The 14,901-nt window shown below is 39.2% G+C and overlaps 1 protein-coding gene across 3 annotated transcripts in view; it reads left to right on the top strand.

The window, feature by feature from the left end:
* The window catches only part of LOC101174445 (cGMP-inhibited 3',5'-cyclic phosphodiesterase 3A), an 87,492-nt gene that overhangs the window by 59,624 nt on the left and 12,967 nt on the right, over positions 1-14,901 (top strand). For 2 of the 3 annotated variants that reach the window (XM_078930027.1, XM_078930028.1), the window contains exons 2-13: positions 2,821-3,066; positions 5,824-5,969; positions 6,051-6,166; positions 6,427-6,670; positions 6,874-6,950; positions 7,071-7,291; positions 7,408-7,545; positions 7,789-7,900; positions 8,181-8,288; positions 8,566-8,765; positions 10,199-10,402; positions 10,527-10,688. In XM_078930027.1, the coding sequence (XP_078786153.1) occupies positions 2,821-3,066; positions 5,824-5,969; positions 6,051-6,166; positions 6,427-6,670; positions 6,874-6,950; positions 7,071-7,291; positions 7,408-7,545; positions 7,789-7,900; positions 8,181-8,288; positions 8,566-8,765; positions 10,199-10,402; positions 10,527-10,688 (1,974 nt within the window). The remainder of the gene's footprint in view (positions 1-2,820; positions 3,067-5,823; positions 5,970-6,050; positions 6,167-6,426; positions 6,671-6,873; positions 6,951-7,070; positions 7,292-7,407; positions 7,546-7,788; positions 7,901-8,180; positions 8,289-8,565; positions 8,766-10,198; positions 10,403-10,526; positions 10,689-14,901) is intronic. The other variant, XM_011482616.4, reaches the window with a different exon arrangement.

Raw genomic sequence — 14,901 nt, 5'->3', positions numbered from 1 at the left:
ACTGTGCGGGAATATATTCTCAGAGTTTTGCGGGTGCGGGCGGGAGTGGACATACATATTGCGGGTGCGGGCGGGAGTGTAACGCATACGTTGCGGGAGCGGGCGGGATTGGTCAGAAATTCGGCGGGAGCGGGATGAAGAAAATAGTCCCGCGCAGGGCTCTACTGTGTACATGTCTATGTTTTATACCAAACATAAACAGCTTCTGAGGTGACCAGATAATTTGATTGACTACATACTTTAAACTTTTCCCCAAAGCCTGGGAATTTTTGTCACTTTTGATCATCTTCACAAATATTATCTGTATTGTTTTACCACCCTGTCTATTAGTTTTAAAATCAAGCCTTATTCGGTTCTACATTTTTATCCGTTTATCATTGGAGATTTTTGTTTTGGATTGGGAAGTGGTCAGCTTTTCTGTTTTTAAGACCTCTGTGTTAATCATCTGTTCATCTAAGACTCATCATCGCTTCCTCTTTAGTTCAAAACTTTCTATGTCCAGCATGTACTGTGTTACTTGCAACATACACACACACACGCTCATGCCCATTGTTGATTTACTCATTGACCATCACTCTCTTTGCAGTATCCTGTTGGTCTTTGTGCTGGGGGGGATCAATAACCTTCTTACTCACCTTGCTTATCCCCTGTGTCTCAGCCAGAGCAGCAGCAGTGGCCCTTCGTCAGCCATTTGTTGTGCTGAAAGAATTTACAAATGCACACACACATACAGCTGTTAGTGTTTTTAAATAAAAAAGTTTTTAAAAATCCAGGAAGAGACCAGATAATAGTGAGGATTGGGCCATAAACTGCTTATCTTTGCGAGTCTGTGGGAGAGGGGGCATGAGGTGGGGGATTGGAGGCACACACAGAAATCTGAACTCATAGTTTCCCGCTCTCTCCCTGACATTAGCTGAACAGAGCCAATTACTGCCAGGTAATAGGTGAATGTCACAATAGCAGGATGTCATAAAGCTCTGGAGTGCTCTAATGGGTTTTGTTCAGGTTGAGGTGATACATGCCCCCTTTATGTGCACACAGAAAGAGACATGCTCTTCCAGGAAATACTTTTTTTCAGCTTTATTTATTTAGTCACTAAATCCCAGAACCATGATACGTTCAGAGATCTCATACAGCTGAAGTAGAGAAATCAACTGGTGTTGAAATTGTGAATACACACTGTGCTGCTTCCTGAGATTTACATCAACAAATATCTAGAAAGGTATATGCTTGCCTAGAATAAACACAATCCATGATGCAGTTTCAACTATATAAAAAAGTTTGGCATGTTAGCAAAGCAAAGCGGCAAAGGAAGAGGTCGCTGCCAGCCATCAGAGCTTGTAGCCCCAGGAGAGGAGGACAGATGGGAGATCATGGAGGCTTATGGATTCACTGATCGTGTAAGCTTCAAATGCTGCTTCAGCTACTGACACAGAAAGACTGGGAGAGAAGAGCAGAGTGGGGGGAAGAAAACATCAGTCTTTGACGTATAGGGCCTTGTCTTAGCACACCAGGTGGACAAAGACAGAGTCCACCTGGCCCCAGAGTACGGCTCTTCGGCAGCTGTGTGATCGCTCTGGTGCTATCACTGGCTGCTGGCCCGCCTTGCAGAGGTGTGTACTAACTGCTGTTAGTGGGAGCAGATCTAGTGGCCGGTTGGACTAAACACCTCCCACTACATATGTGCTAGCCATGCCCGAGCACTGACTGTAAAATGACTTTATGAGTAGAGACAGTAATTGCGAGCTATCCAACCCCCGTTGTGCTGTTAGTACAGCCTTACTAGTACGCCCTTAGATATACCTCTGCAGTGGTGCAGAGGTAAAGTGGTTGATTTTCTTTCAAATGCTTTTTAAATAGTTACTGTAGTACACAGTTTTCTTAATAATACCTAATTTCCCATCATTGCCTACAGATGAACCTGAAATGTAAAATTTCTAATAAACAGACTATGTTCTAGGAACTTTGTGTGATTTAATATCAGAGTTTGAACCAAACATTCACATGTTTCAATGATTTTTTTTACAATTAATAAAATAACAGTGTCCAATTTGTAAAGCGAAATAAGTGTTTTTAAAGTTTGTATAAAAGCAGTGAGTTGCACTTTAAAAGTAATTCAAAGAAATAGACAAGAATTTTGATAGAGAAGAAAAAAGGATTTTACATTCATTAAGGAATTTTGACTCCTTAATAAATATTTCTACATAAGACATTAAAACAGGTTATTCTTTAAAAAAAATGATTTTCTATCTTTGTAATCTACATTTTTTAAACCATAAATTTTTAATTGGGCCTTTAATTGAGAAGAAAAGCAAATCATTTCCTTGACTCTAACTTACTTGGCTTTAGGATTGTCGTATAGTCTTTTTATTAGTGTCTTCAAGTTTCTGCTCTTTCCTCCTACATACTTTTCAGTGAAAAAGGATGAAAGGCAGGTTCACCTGTCCTTATATTAATTAAGGATACCATTTTTGAAACAACCAGTGGTCTACCTTTGACATGCGTATGGTTGTGGCCTTATCAGTCAACATGTTTAATCAGTATCATCCTAATATAGTGGGCAACAGTGTTGGACTGGAGCAAAGTGCTCTTTATCTGGAAACTTGAGGATGGTCCCTATTGTTACTGACAGGATCTTGTTCCTTTTAGACTGTAAACAGTTTGTAAAACAAGAAAGAAAATAGATAAAACTTTTATTTTTCCAATTCACAGACTCACATATGTATTTATGTATGAATAATGGGGCAATTCTCTTTCGTCATTGTCATTGGCCAAAAAAATGCTCACCCGCGATGTCTTTACAAATTTCTTGTCTTCCAGTCTTCTGGGACCAGTGTGGTGGTGGACATTGCGGTGATGGGAGAGGCCCATGGTTTGATCTCAGACCTGTTGGCTGACCCCTCGCTGCCTCCCAACACCTGTAGCTCTTTAAAGGCGGTCAGCAACCTCCTCAGCACCCAGATCAGCCTCCAGCCACTTCACCGACCCCGCATCCCACCAGACACACGCCCCTGCTCTGACTCTGAGGATGGACCTGAAAAGCCAGAAAGACTGGCCCTTCCAAAGGTTATTACTGTCTATTTTAGTATCTGTTTTCATTCATGTGCCTCTGGTCTATGTGATACTCGACAGTGTTATGACTCACTAGAAAGGAGTCAATCTAATGCATGTATTTAGAGTCTGTGTGTGCTGCTTTGTTTTGTTGATGCGTGTCTAACATGTAAAATGCTATACATATGTATTCCTGACATCTTCATATAGATCGGAAAACCTAAACAGCAGGAATTCATGGCCGAGCCCATTCACACTGTTTAAGACTGAGTTCAGGTGTGGAAATGTGCAAAACATAGTTCATTTTAAAAGGAGGGGCTGGTTTCACTTTTAAATAAACTCACAAGTTCACAGTCATATAAGGGGAAGCAAACTACCCACTCAGTTATACTGAGCTTACTTGGAGTCTCTCCAGAATGTCCTGGGTCTTCCCTGGAGTTTCCGATCAGTGAGGCATGCCCGGAACACCTCCCCAGGGAGGCGTCCAGGAGGCATCCGGACCAGATGCCTCAACCACCTCAACTAGCTTCTCCACTCTGAGCTCTTTCTGGGTGACTGAGCAGCTTCTCACCCTACCTCTAATGGAGCAACACACCTGTATGACCTTGTTGGTAAATTATTGGTGTTTGGATATTTGGGTCTCAAAAATGTGATAGCAAACCAAAACAAATGAGCGTGTCACATCTGCCATTATTCCCTTCTCAAGTCTACACAGTTAATCCCAGTATCCTGTTCTAAAATCAACCATTATAACGTTTTTTGCAATTTTGTAAATCAAAAGAATTTTCTTGTTATCAAGCTAAACATCTATTAAAAAAAAAGTGAGACTTTGGATGACAAACCTTTCTTGGGGAGGGGTTGAAACATTTCTAACTGAGCATATAAGATAGTACCACCACTGACATTTATTTACATCTATGGTTCAACAATGTATGGATGCCATAAATGTATTGCAGTTGCAGTTGTGTACCATCAATGGTCATTCTTTTCTAAATCGACACACATTTTAGCTGGCTGTATAATGTGGGGTTGTAATTTCTTAACAAGATAATAACCAGATTTTCATGGTTTTCATGTTTATGTGTATGCCCTCTTTGCATATATGACCTTCATCTCCTCCCTCTCTGCTGACGCAAACGCTTGCAGAGGGCTTTTCAATGTTTTACAAGGCGTGTGCTTTAAAATGTATGCAGGCACTCAAAGCAGCAGAGAAATTAAATAAAGCGTGTAACGCGGTGCAGGATAGTCTACCTGGAAAGAGATTCACTGCTCCACAGCACTTAAATGTTTGACGCATGTACTGAGTCTCAATAAGATTCTGCATAACTCTAACTCATTGGGGGGATTTTTTTATTCTGCATGAGTGTTCATAGACGCCGTGAGTGGTTCATCTCACTGCCACTGCCCTAATGTAGGACTTTGAAGTAAAGAGAATAATAGATGTTACGTAAACATGGGAAGCTGGCATCCTCGGATGTTTGAGGAAAAGACATGGCATCTTTTTTATATTTAACTTTTACGTTAATTTATCACTTCAATAATTGAGATATTATTCCAATTATCAGCCAGACTCTTTGGGAGGAAAATTGGAAAAATTAAGAAAACATATGTAATCTGGAAATGAGATAAACGTCCTGTAATTAGTGTTACTACCCCTTGTATTTATTTTTTCTTGATCATTAGCAAAGTCAGATGTGGCTTGAGGGTGGTCACTCTTTTTTACAAAGCACACATCTTTTAAAAAATGTTGGCATGTAGATAGAGGGATAGCAGTTTTTTGCTGGTCTTTTTTTTTTTTAGCCCTGTGTAACTTTTTTTAGTGTGTGCGATGTACAATATAAAGCATTTAGGAGTGGTCACTATCATGCAAATATTAGATAAAAGTCATGGGAAAATTATTTTATGATGTTTCCCTTAAAGGGAAATCAGTTTATTGCATGACTGACAACATAAAACAGATCAGGCCCTCAGATTAGTTGGTGAGGTTTTATACACAAGCATATTTGGTTAAAAGGTGGGGAACTGTTGCATCCAATTCTAAAAGTCTGGATGGTACGACTTTTAGTTTGACATTTTTTTTTATAATGTGCACAATTTAACTTGCAGTGCAAACAAATCTTAGTTACAAAGATAGGTGCAAAGATAAACGTTTTTGGTATTTTAACGCCAGTTAAAACATGTTTCAGCAAATGTAGAATGACTTTAAACACAAAACTTTATCATTTTTCTTTTTTTTTTTTTTAATTGGAATAAAAAAAAATAGAAATTCTAGAAATATTTAAATTGTGTTTTGAAATGCTCAATATTCGTTCTGGCAGGACGTCTGCTGGTCCAATACTGTGTTTTGGTCATGAGACTGTCTTTATTGGAGGAGTTGGGACTCAAAACCCCCACTGCTGTGTTTCTGTCTAGGGGGGGAAACCGCTACATCCACTGCTCCCCTTTTTTTAAATGTCTTTAGGTATTGAAAAAATACTTTTCCTGGCAGAAAACATTTAATAAGCACCTTAGCAATTCAAGAAACCAGCAGCAGAGTAGAGAAACATAGTTCACCAGGTACATGCTGAGACTTGGACTTTTACAGTTTGAGATTTCCTGACATCAGTCGGGAGGGGGAAGAGAAACTGTTGCAAAGCTCCAAAATCAAACAACAAAAACTAAGATTTTCATCTTTGGCCTTTATAAATATGAAACATCATAGCAAGATATTCAGCCCAAACACTGCTGAAGTCGCATAGAAAAGTCAGACACTGTTTCTCATTTACACTGCAGCGTCTCAGGAGGAGTCTGCCCCCTGGACTGCTGAGGAGAATTTCATCAACTTGGACAACAACCACCTCGGCTACAGGGCTGCCCACCATCGAGCCAGGCCCAGTATGCAGGGATCGCTCCGCCAGCGTCAAACACACTCCAGACAGGTTATCCGACTCACCCCCCACCCTCTCACACTATAGATGATGTCGGATTTGTCTTCCTGACCCACACTTTTGTCAAAGCAGTGATTCATGGAACCACTCGTTGATGATGACCATCTCAAAGAGCCGCTCCATGTCTGCTTCCTGTGCTGCCTCCATGACTTCCAACCACCTTTACAGCAAACCACTAGGAAGATCAGGTGTGTGTTTTTGAGTTTTCATCTCTTCTGTGAGCTCAGCATGGCATCGGTGACAGTTGGGAGAAGAAACTGTTCAGATTCTTTAGATTGATGTTGAACCTGATCCATTATTTCTAAAATAAGTCTGACATAAAGATCATGAATTAAAAAAATGTGTCAGGGCACTGTTACATGAAAAAATAGGGGACAAAAAAGGACAGAAATATTATCGTAAATCTGGATTCTTCAAAAAAATTCAGTGTTTCTCTTTTTTTGTTTAGGTCTTCCTCCCTCCAACATATCACCTCTGGGCTCTCCATGCCCATCACCTCCCATCCAGGGAACTCCTGTCCCCAGCCCTACGATAAAGATGTGTCCAGTGCAACTTCCTGAGCCGGCTGGACCACAGACCGAGCGGACACCTGTTTCTGTGGCCCCCAAAAGTCATCACAGAGCCTTAACTCACAGCCAGAGCGCCCCAAACTCCACCACCATTCACTGGCGACCTCCATCCCTCTGCGGCAGGTAACACACTGATGCAGTCACACTATTGCACTCAGACATTTTTAAGCCACAAACACTTTTAAAGATCTGGCAGTGAACAGGCTGGAAACCTGCTGAGAATTAGCTGACAGCTGTTGCATGCAGGCTGTGCTTGTGGAGATGAGTCACTTTACTCATGTGAGCTGAGAGAAAAGGAATTGTTTTGGTCTCTGCTCTTTTGTCAGCTGTGGCAGGCCATTCAACAGTCAGCTCAACCATGGAGGAGAAACTGGGGGCAAAGGACATAGAATGGTCCCTCCAGGTAAACCATTGCCACACAAAAGCAGCATTTTCTCACAAGTTTAAGTTATACTATGCTAACTTTGCCAGTTTGGTGGGACAACAAGGTGTTGCATTTTCTTAACTCGGGTTTTCCTTTCAGATGAGCGTGCAGTAGCTTTATCAGACTATGACAGCACCTACGACAGCACCTATGAGACCAACCACAGTGACAGCAGTGACTTTGCACAGAATGAGGAAGATGGAGAAGGAGGGAAGAAGCCCTCTGTACTGAGGGAAAGTTGCAGGGAGTGTCCAGCAGAGGACATTGTTCTTCACCCACTTCTTCCATCCCCAGAGGTAGCCAATGGGACTTCTACCAGGGTTAGGGTAAAAAAATGAAACCGAATGTTAATGGTTCCTTTTAGGCATCAAAAATATTTATGGGGATAATATCTGATTATAGACCTTGCTCAATTTTATCAACTTTTACATGAAAGGACACAGTCATCTCTGTATCGAAGACTCCGATGATGCCAGAGCTGGAGCCTCTCATGAGTCAACTCAACAACTGGAACTTCCCCATTTTCAGTCTAGTGGAGAGAACCCACGGAAAGACTGGCTGCATCCTCAGTCAGGTAATGACTAGCTAATATGAAAAGGTTTCTGCAAGACTGACTTTAAGATTTACGAAAATAGCAACTAAAGATGTTTGATTAAGCCTACTATCATTTATTATAACTACATAATTCAGTCTCATATCCAACATTTGCTAAACTGTTTTTCAATGTTTAAATAAAATTGTAGTAGAGCAACATATTGTAAGGATAAACAGAGAAGTTGTTTTTGTTTGTTTATGATATTGTTTTCTTTTCTTGTAGGTTTCTTATAGACTCTTTGAAGATTCTGGCCTGTTTGAAACCTTTAAGATCCCCATTAAAGAGTTTATGAACTACTTCCATGCTTTGGAGAATGGATACAGGGATATTCCTTGTGAGTAGTACATTTTTAAGAAGTGTGCAGCATTACTCTAACCTACCACAAGGGGGAGACTTTTGCATTAAATAAAAATGATGTGTAGCGTTGCATTCCTTGTGTATTTTGTGGTTGTTAGCTGATGGAAATAAGTTTTACATTTGCAGAACAACAAAAAATGACTTTGTAAAGGTGTGAAACCCATTATGTGTACTGTAAGGTATAACAGTAAGGTTGCATGGCAGCTGAACATTTCTGAAGGTACTTTGCTTGACACTAACACTCAATCTCTGCCCAGATCACAACCGGATCCATGCTACTGATGTGCTTCATGCTGTCTGGTACCTCACCACGCAGCCTGTTCCAGGCCTCCCCACCCTGCGAACTGAAAATGGAATTCACACTGGTGCGAACTTTTCTTCTGTGCAAGATATTTTATTTCCATTTTTTTAAGCATCAATCTCAGTTTTTTTAATATAAAAAAAGTATTATTCTTAGCAACAAGTGGGCATTTCAGCTACTATGGTTAAACAGGGCCAGTGTTCCTAAGAAATTAGATTCTTGTTCTCACAGAAAATCTCTTAAAGTGGCATGTGTCTTTGCTTCAGTTCAGAGAGAGAAAAGGCTTATGTGTCCAACTCATTGAAAGTATTTTACTAATGGCCAACATTTTATCTCTACAGACTCAGCGAATGGCATTACCCCTCGAGCCACAAGCTTTCTGGCATCAAGGATAAACCTGGAGCTGGAGGAGGAGTATGGTTCCCTGGCTGGGCTCATCCCTGGTCTGGAGCTCATGGCTCTTTATGTAGCCGCAGCAATGCATGACTATGACCACCCTGGAAGAACCAACGCTTTTTTGGTTGCCACCAGTGCACCACAGGTAAACAAAGTTTGATTTAGTTTTTTTTTTTATTAACAAGTGTATTAAAAACAAATCAAAAATGTTAACTTCAATACCAAAAAAATTCATTTTATTGTTGGATTTTTATCATGTTTAATTTTTAGTTTTATTAAAATACATTAGTTATAATTTGAATTAAGTTAGGAGGCTCTGATCAAAATTCCTTTAAACGCTTTAAATGGAGATTTCCAAATAAAAGATTTAGGCCCGAATTTTCTTTCTTTCAAAGAATCCAAAGATTAGACCTCTCTTACTTAGAAGTGGATTTACACCATATAAATCTGATTCCTTTCTATGCTTTGGAAATGTAATTCTTGTGAAACTCATGAGTAAATCACTTGTAAAACAATATGTTTCTGTAATTTGACAAGTAACAAAAGGAGCAAAAAGATCTCAAAGTAAACCAGTGGTAACAATGCCTGAAGGATTATGTTGAAAGTACAAAGAACAATCAGTTTCAACTACAATATGGTGGTGAAATGGAGACAAATTGTCTTAATTTATTCTGGTGTGTTCTGCACATATGGATAAATCTGTATGTGAGTTCACATTTTTTATTTGTTTTGCTCTCTAAAGAGGTTTGCTTGTGTTTAAACAAATTAAACAATTTTCTTTTAGTTTCAATGATTCAATGACACTTGTTCAATGTGCTGTCATGCGATTAATTTTATTTTGCAATTCATTATTCACAACCTGTAGTTGATTTATCTAAGAACTTTACTTTTAATCTAATCTAATAATTGATGTGAAAAGTCTGATTTTTAGGTATATCTTTTTAAATTTTGACACTGTGGCAAAGTAAAAGATCAAAATACAACTAAAAAACTGGATTTACGAAGTTTTACCTTATATAACAGACTTTTACACCACAAAGAGGTTTTTTTTTTTTAATCTAAAAAAATTACGACAAAAAAAAGAAAGAAATAAAATAAACCATCGGGTCCAGAGTGCTCTAATTCAACATATCAAAAACAGTAGGAACAATTTTCTGACCAATCCAAAAAATATTGACCACAAACGTCATATTAAAACCCTAAAATATATCTTGACACACCTTATTCTACAGTTTACGAAGAATAATTTGCTCCATTAATTTATGATAACAAACACCTCATCAAGGTTTATCCTTACATAAAGGAAGAAATTCTACTACTATAGAGAGAGTAGTTATAGAGTTATGGCATTTTTTTGGGTTAATTCTGTTTAGAATTACAACAACATTGTTGACTTCATAGCGTAGAAAGAGTTCATTCAAAATTAAAAGTAAACAGTTGGACCCTTTTTTATATCTAGAGATTAATGAGATTTAAAAAATAATGTGAGAATGTGTCTGTAATTAATAAGAATTTCCTGAAAATGTACTCGAAATACTATTATTATTGCATGCTGATTTCACTTTGCCCTGTTTACAGGCTCTTCTGTACAACGACAGATCGGTCTTGGAAAACCATCATGCAGCTTCAGCTTGGAACCTCTTCATGTCTCAACCTGAGTATAACTTCCTGATGAATCTTGAACATGTGGAATTCAAACGCTTTCGCTTCCTCGTTATTGAAGCTATCCTGGCCACTGACCTCAAAAAACATTTTGACTTCCTCACAGAATTCAATGCAAAGGTAAACATTCACGTCTTACACATTCAGACATGTTCTTTTTTCAGACAAGATTAAAAACAGGAAGCTTTTCTTTCACAATACCGTAACCAGTGAACATTTACTGTAACGTCCTTTTTTTCCTCAGGTGGGTGATGAAGGAGTGTCTGGTATTGATTGGACCAATGAGAACGATCGATTGTTGGTGTGCCAGATGTGCATCAAACTAGCAGATGTCAATGGTCCGTTGAAGTGTAAGGAGCTGCACCTGCAGTGGACAGAGGGGATCATCAATGAGTTCTATGAGCAGGTATTTTCATCAGAATCAGACCTGCAGCTGTTCACAGGAGACACAAAAAACACCTTGCTTTTTCAAGTCATTTTGAAAGACATCTAGGCCACAATTAATCTGTGTTTTATGCTACTCACTTGATTCATCCATCAAAGATGATATACTGTAAATGGTACTTCTGATAAAGCTGTAAACATGCTCACTGAAATACAAAAATATCCTGAGTAACAAATCTATATGTATCCACACACACAAACACACACAGGTTTATGTATCTATTTGTTTAATCTCCTACCTTGTATTTGTTTGTACGAAATAAACCAAATCATAAAAATGAACATATTTATTACTGGTTGATGCCTTAGCCACACCCACATTTCTCAAGTATTTACACCCTCGACATAAACACGACCAGGGGTCAAAAAATTGCATCGCTCCTCATGAGCAGTGCAACTCTCATTATAATGAGAGTTAGACAGGAATCTCCATGGGGCGTGACGTTTGCAGATAACATTATCTGCAGTGAGAACAGGTGGAGGAAAATCTAGGAAGAATTGAAGAAGGCTTTAAGTACATAGGGTCAACAGTTCAGAGCAACACAGTGTGAAAATGAGGTAACGCGGTGTGTGGAAGGAGGTTGAGGAAGGTTTCAGGTGTGATATGTGACAAATGGTGTTAAAAGACTAAAAGGAAAGGCGTACAACATAGTGGAGAGACCAGCCACTTTGTTGGTTTAGAGACACCATTAAAAAAACTACAAACATGCCTTGCAAAATTGGGTAAATTGATACGAATTTACATTAAATATCTGTTATTTTACCTGCAGCACACACACCGCACACCCACACCACAATACACAGGTGGGATCGGGGAGGGGCGGCCGGTCTTCACCTGCCTGGTCCTCTCAGGGCGGCCTGGCGTGTGGGGACCCTGTTAGCCGAGACGGTGGCCGGGCGTGTGGTGCTAGGGCGTCGGTGGGTTGGAGGGGGTTACTGTGTAGCGTCGGGGGGCAACCAGAAGAATGTGTTTGTGTGAGAGTGCATGGGTGGGGACAGGCCTGGGGGTTACCTCGCCAATACTCGCTGGGGCTCATCTTCCCTTTTGCAGAGTCGGAAGGGCAGCAGGGGGAGGATAAGGAAGGAAGGGTTAAGGAACGTGTTGGGGGAGGGGGGCTGTAGAGGTAAGTCTAGTGTGGGGGAGGTAGGGGTGGAGCTGTGGGTGCGTTGTGATCTCTGGACTGCTTGGGTCTGGCCTGCAGTGACGAGGTTCCGGCTGGGTGGTGGGCTGCTCCTGGGCCCTCTGGGTCCTGGCTTCGTCCTTGGCCCGCGTCTCGGTATCCAGCGCCCAGTGGCCCCAATGGTTGCCGCCCGGTGCAGCGGAGCGCGCCTGTCCTGTGGCCTGGGGGTCTGCTTTATCCTAACCCACAGTGTATTGATGGACAGATATCTTGCTCTAAACTTAGTGTCAGAACTTCACATTTGGATGCAATATTTGCCTTTCTGCAGATCTAGCATAAATGTTTCACATCTTAAAATCATAATGTATTCAAATTAGCAACTTGGCGCTTGTATCCCCTCACTTTCTCCCCCTCCCTCTTTATTTTTTTTCTTCAACCCCCACACACACACACACACACACACACTTTCCCCCCTCTCCCTCCCCTTTAATAAAAAGAACATGCAATGTAACAAATACATGTAACAAATAAATAAAAAATAATAAATAAATACAAAATAGAAAGGGGTTTATACAAATGATTCATAACCCCTTTTTGTAAAAGTAAAACCTGTCCAACACAGAAGGCCTTCAGCGTTCATCTGTTTGCTCAGTTGTTGGACAGAACAAATAAAAAAAAAAACTGTTATCTGAGCACATCAAACCACAACAAATAAGAATAAAACACAGAGAATAACAAGACTTTTATATTCGAGGGACTGTGAGGACTGATGCACTGTGACTTCAGAGTAAAAAGTCATTTGAAATCATTTGTTGCATGCTTCTATATTGATCATGTTAAAAAGGTTCTAACCAGTCATGGTAAAACATTTGCCTTTTAATTTGGAGTGATCTTTGCCAATTCAACAATGCACCTCTACACAAAAAAACAACAACAATGATATCACCAACGCATCTGACAGTACAGGCTTTGCAAAAGGTTGGGAGTGAGAATGAAAAATGCAGGAGCAGAAGTCTCTGAAGTCACCGAAGAGGCTTGAGTGCCCGAGCAAAATGCTGTGGATGTTTGTGTGAGCAGCAGTGTGTGACCAGAAACCCCCATCTGAAGTGTAGTAAAGCATCTTTGCAAAGGTTCCTTTTATACCCAATCCTTGCACCCTCTCCAGACAGAATTGCTTCTTAAAATGTAGTCAAACTTCTTGTTCTTTTTTATTCCCACTGACTTTTAATGTGACAAATTTGAGTTGTAACAATTAAATATTTGAAACAAACATGAATGAAACTAAAGACAAAAATCAATTCAACTGTGTTAATCTTTTATCAGTGTACAAAGAAATGAACAAACTACAACTGGAACTTTTGTTGCAAAAAGAAATTCTGGAAATTATTGTAATAAGTATTTATGGAACTTTCAGCTACATGACCCCGAAGGGACAAAACAGGTTTAGAAGATAAATGGATGAATATAGGAAACGTATTGCACTCAATAAAGAAAGGCCATCTTTGTTGTAAATTTTTTCATGTATTAAAAAAAGTTGTTCGTTCTACGATTTTCTGTCCTGTTCATGTGCTCGTCACGAAATGCCAGTCTCTTTTTAATTATATCAAATTATATCAAAAAGTTAGAAAAAATTTATTAAGAAAGGAAAAGAATTATAAAGAAAATCAATAAAAATAAAATCTTAAAAAACAAAAAGTAATATACAGTATAGAAAATCCTGTTAAGAATTTTTCTTAAAAAACTGAAAAACATGATATTGAAAAATAAATAGAATGTCTTGAGAAGCAAAATAAATATTTCTAAAAATTAGAAAGAAAAAAAAATTATATCTCGAAAAACAGACTGAATAGACTTTGCTGCTTTGTACCCAATGTTGTCTCAGGAATGACTGACAAACAAAAATAAACAGTTCATACTGGTCAATATTTAATACTTCCCCAATGTTTTGATCTGTAATGTTTTGTGGATAAAGTAAGTAAGAATTACAAAACAGATGCAGCTCATTTTATAGTTTTTAGTAGTATATGAGGTTAGTTCCCAGCCTCTTTAATTCATGGCTCTTAAAAAATTAGCATGAAAAAGAAATTCAAACACAAAAAATTGAAACGATGAACTTTTTTTTTAAACACAAAGAAATGAGAACAAACACACTTATTTTATTTTATGCAATACGCTTCCATAAGTATATATTTAATAAACTAATAATGCCCCTGATAAATGACTGCACTAAAATTTAGATGCTGAGCAAAAACACAATTTCGACTTCTACTTTAAACCATTGCAGACCATAAAAGCCACCAGCCATGACTTTTTTGATCTAATTTACATGAAATAACTTCAAAGTCTTCTGTAGCTTTTCACCAATGAGCTAAGGAGCAACCTGTTAAAAAAATTAACAAGGTAAAGTTTAATTATTTTATTTCTTTACTTATCTCATGAGGCCATTCCTCTTTTTGCCCACCTTCCTTACTCAAATGATCACAAAGAAGGGGGATCTGCAAAAGCTCAGTGGGGAGCTGAGGTAGTTATGTGCCTAAGTTCCCCTCAGCAAAGATTTATCTGTAACTTCATGCGTTTTTCCTCTGACTGAAACAGAATAAAAAACACCTCTTCTCTCATGAATATGTCAGAGACCGCCGCAGATGGATGCCTGGCAACAAATCCTGCTCTGCACTACCAGGAACATGCAGATAAAGACAGATTAGCCGCAATGACAGAATTATTTGCCTGGCAACTGAAATTGTAAAAAGAATCCACCTCATTCTAAAACTCATAAACTGGCATGATATGCCTTTCCTCACTTGCAGTCCAGCTTAGTTTTTTTTCCTGTTGGAAAAAAAATGAAGACCTATGTTGGTATAAGTCGGTGTTGTTGTTCACATTTACAGAAATGGTTCTCTCAGCACACAAGATCTGCGTTTTGCAACTTCCAACGAAGGCGAGTGGCATAGCAAAGATATCAAAATACTCCTCTGTGGTGCTCTAATCTGACTGCAGAGTGGGGGGTGTGAAGACACAGAGGGTGTGCTTGTGGTTTCCTTGTTCAGAGGGGAG

This window comes from Oryzias latipes, chromosome 13, assembly GCF_053564925.1.
Source record: "Oryzias latipes strain Hd-rR chromosome 13, Olatipes_Hd-rR_3.1".
Lineage (NCBI taxonomy): Eukaryota > Metazoa > Chordata > Actinopteri > Beloniformes > Adrianichthyidae > Oryzias > Oryzias latipes.
Note: the sequence above shows the minus strand (reverse complement) of the source record. Positions and strands in the feature narration are given on the sequence as shown.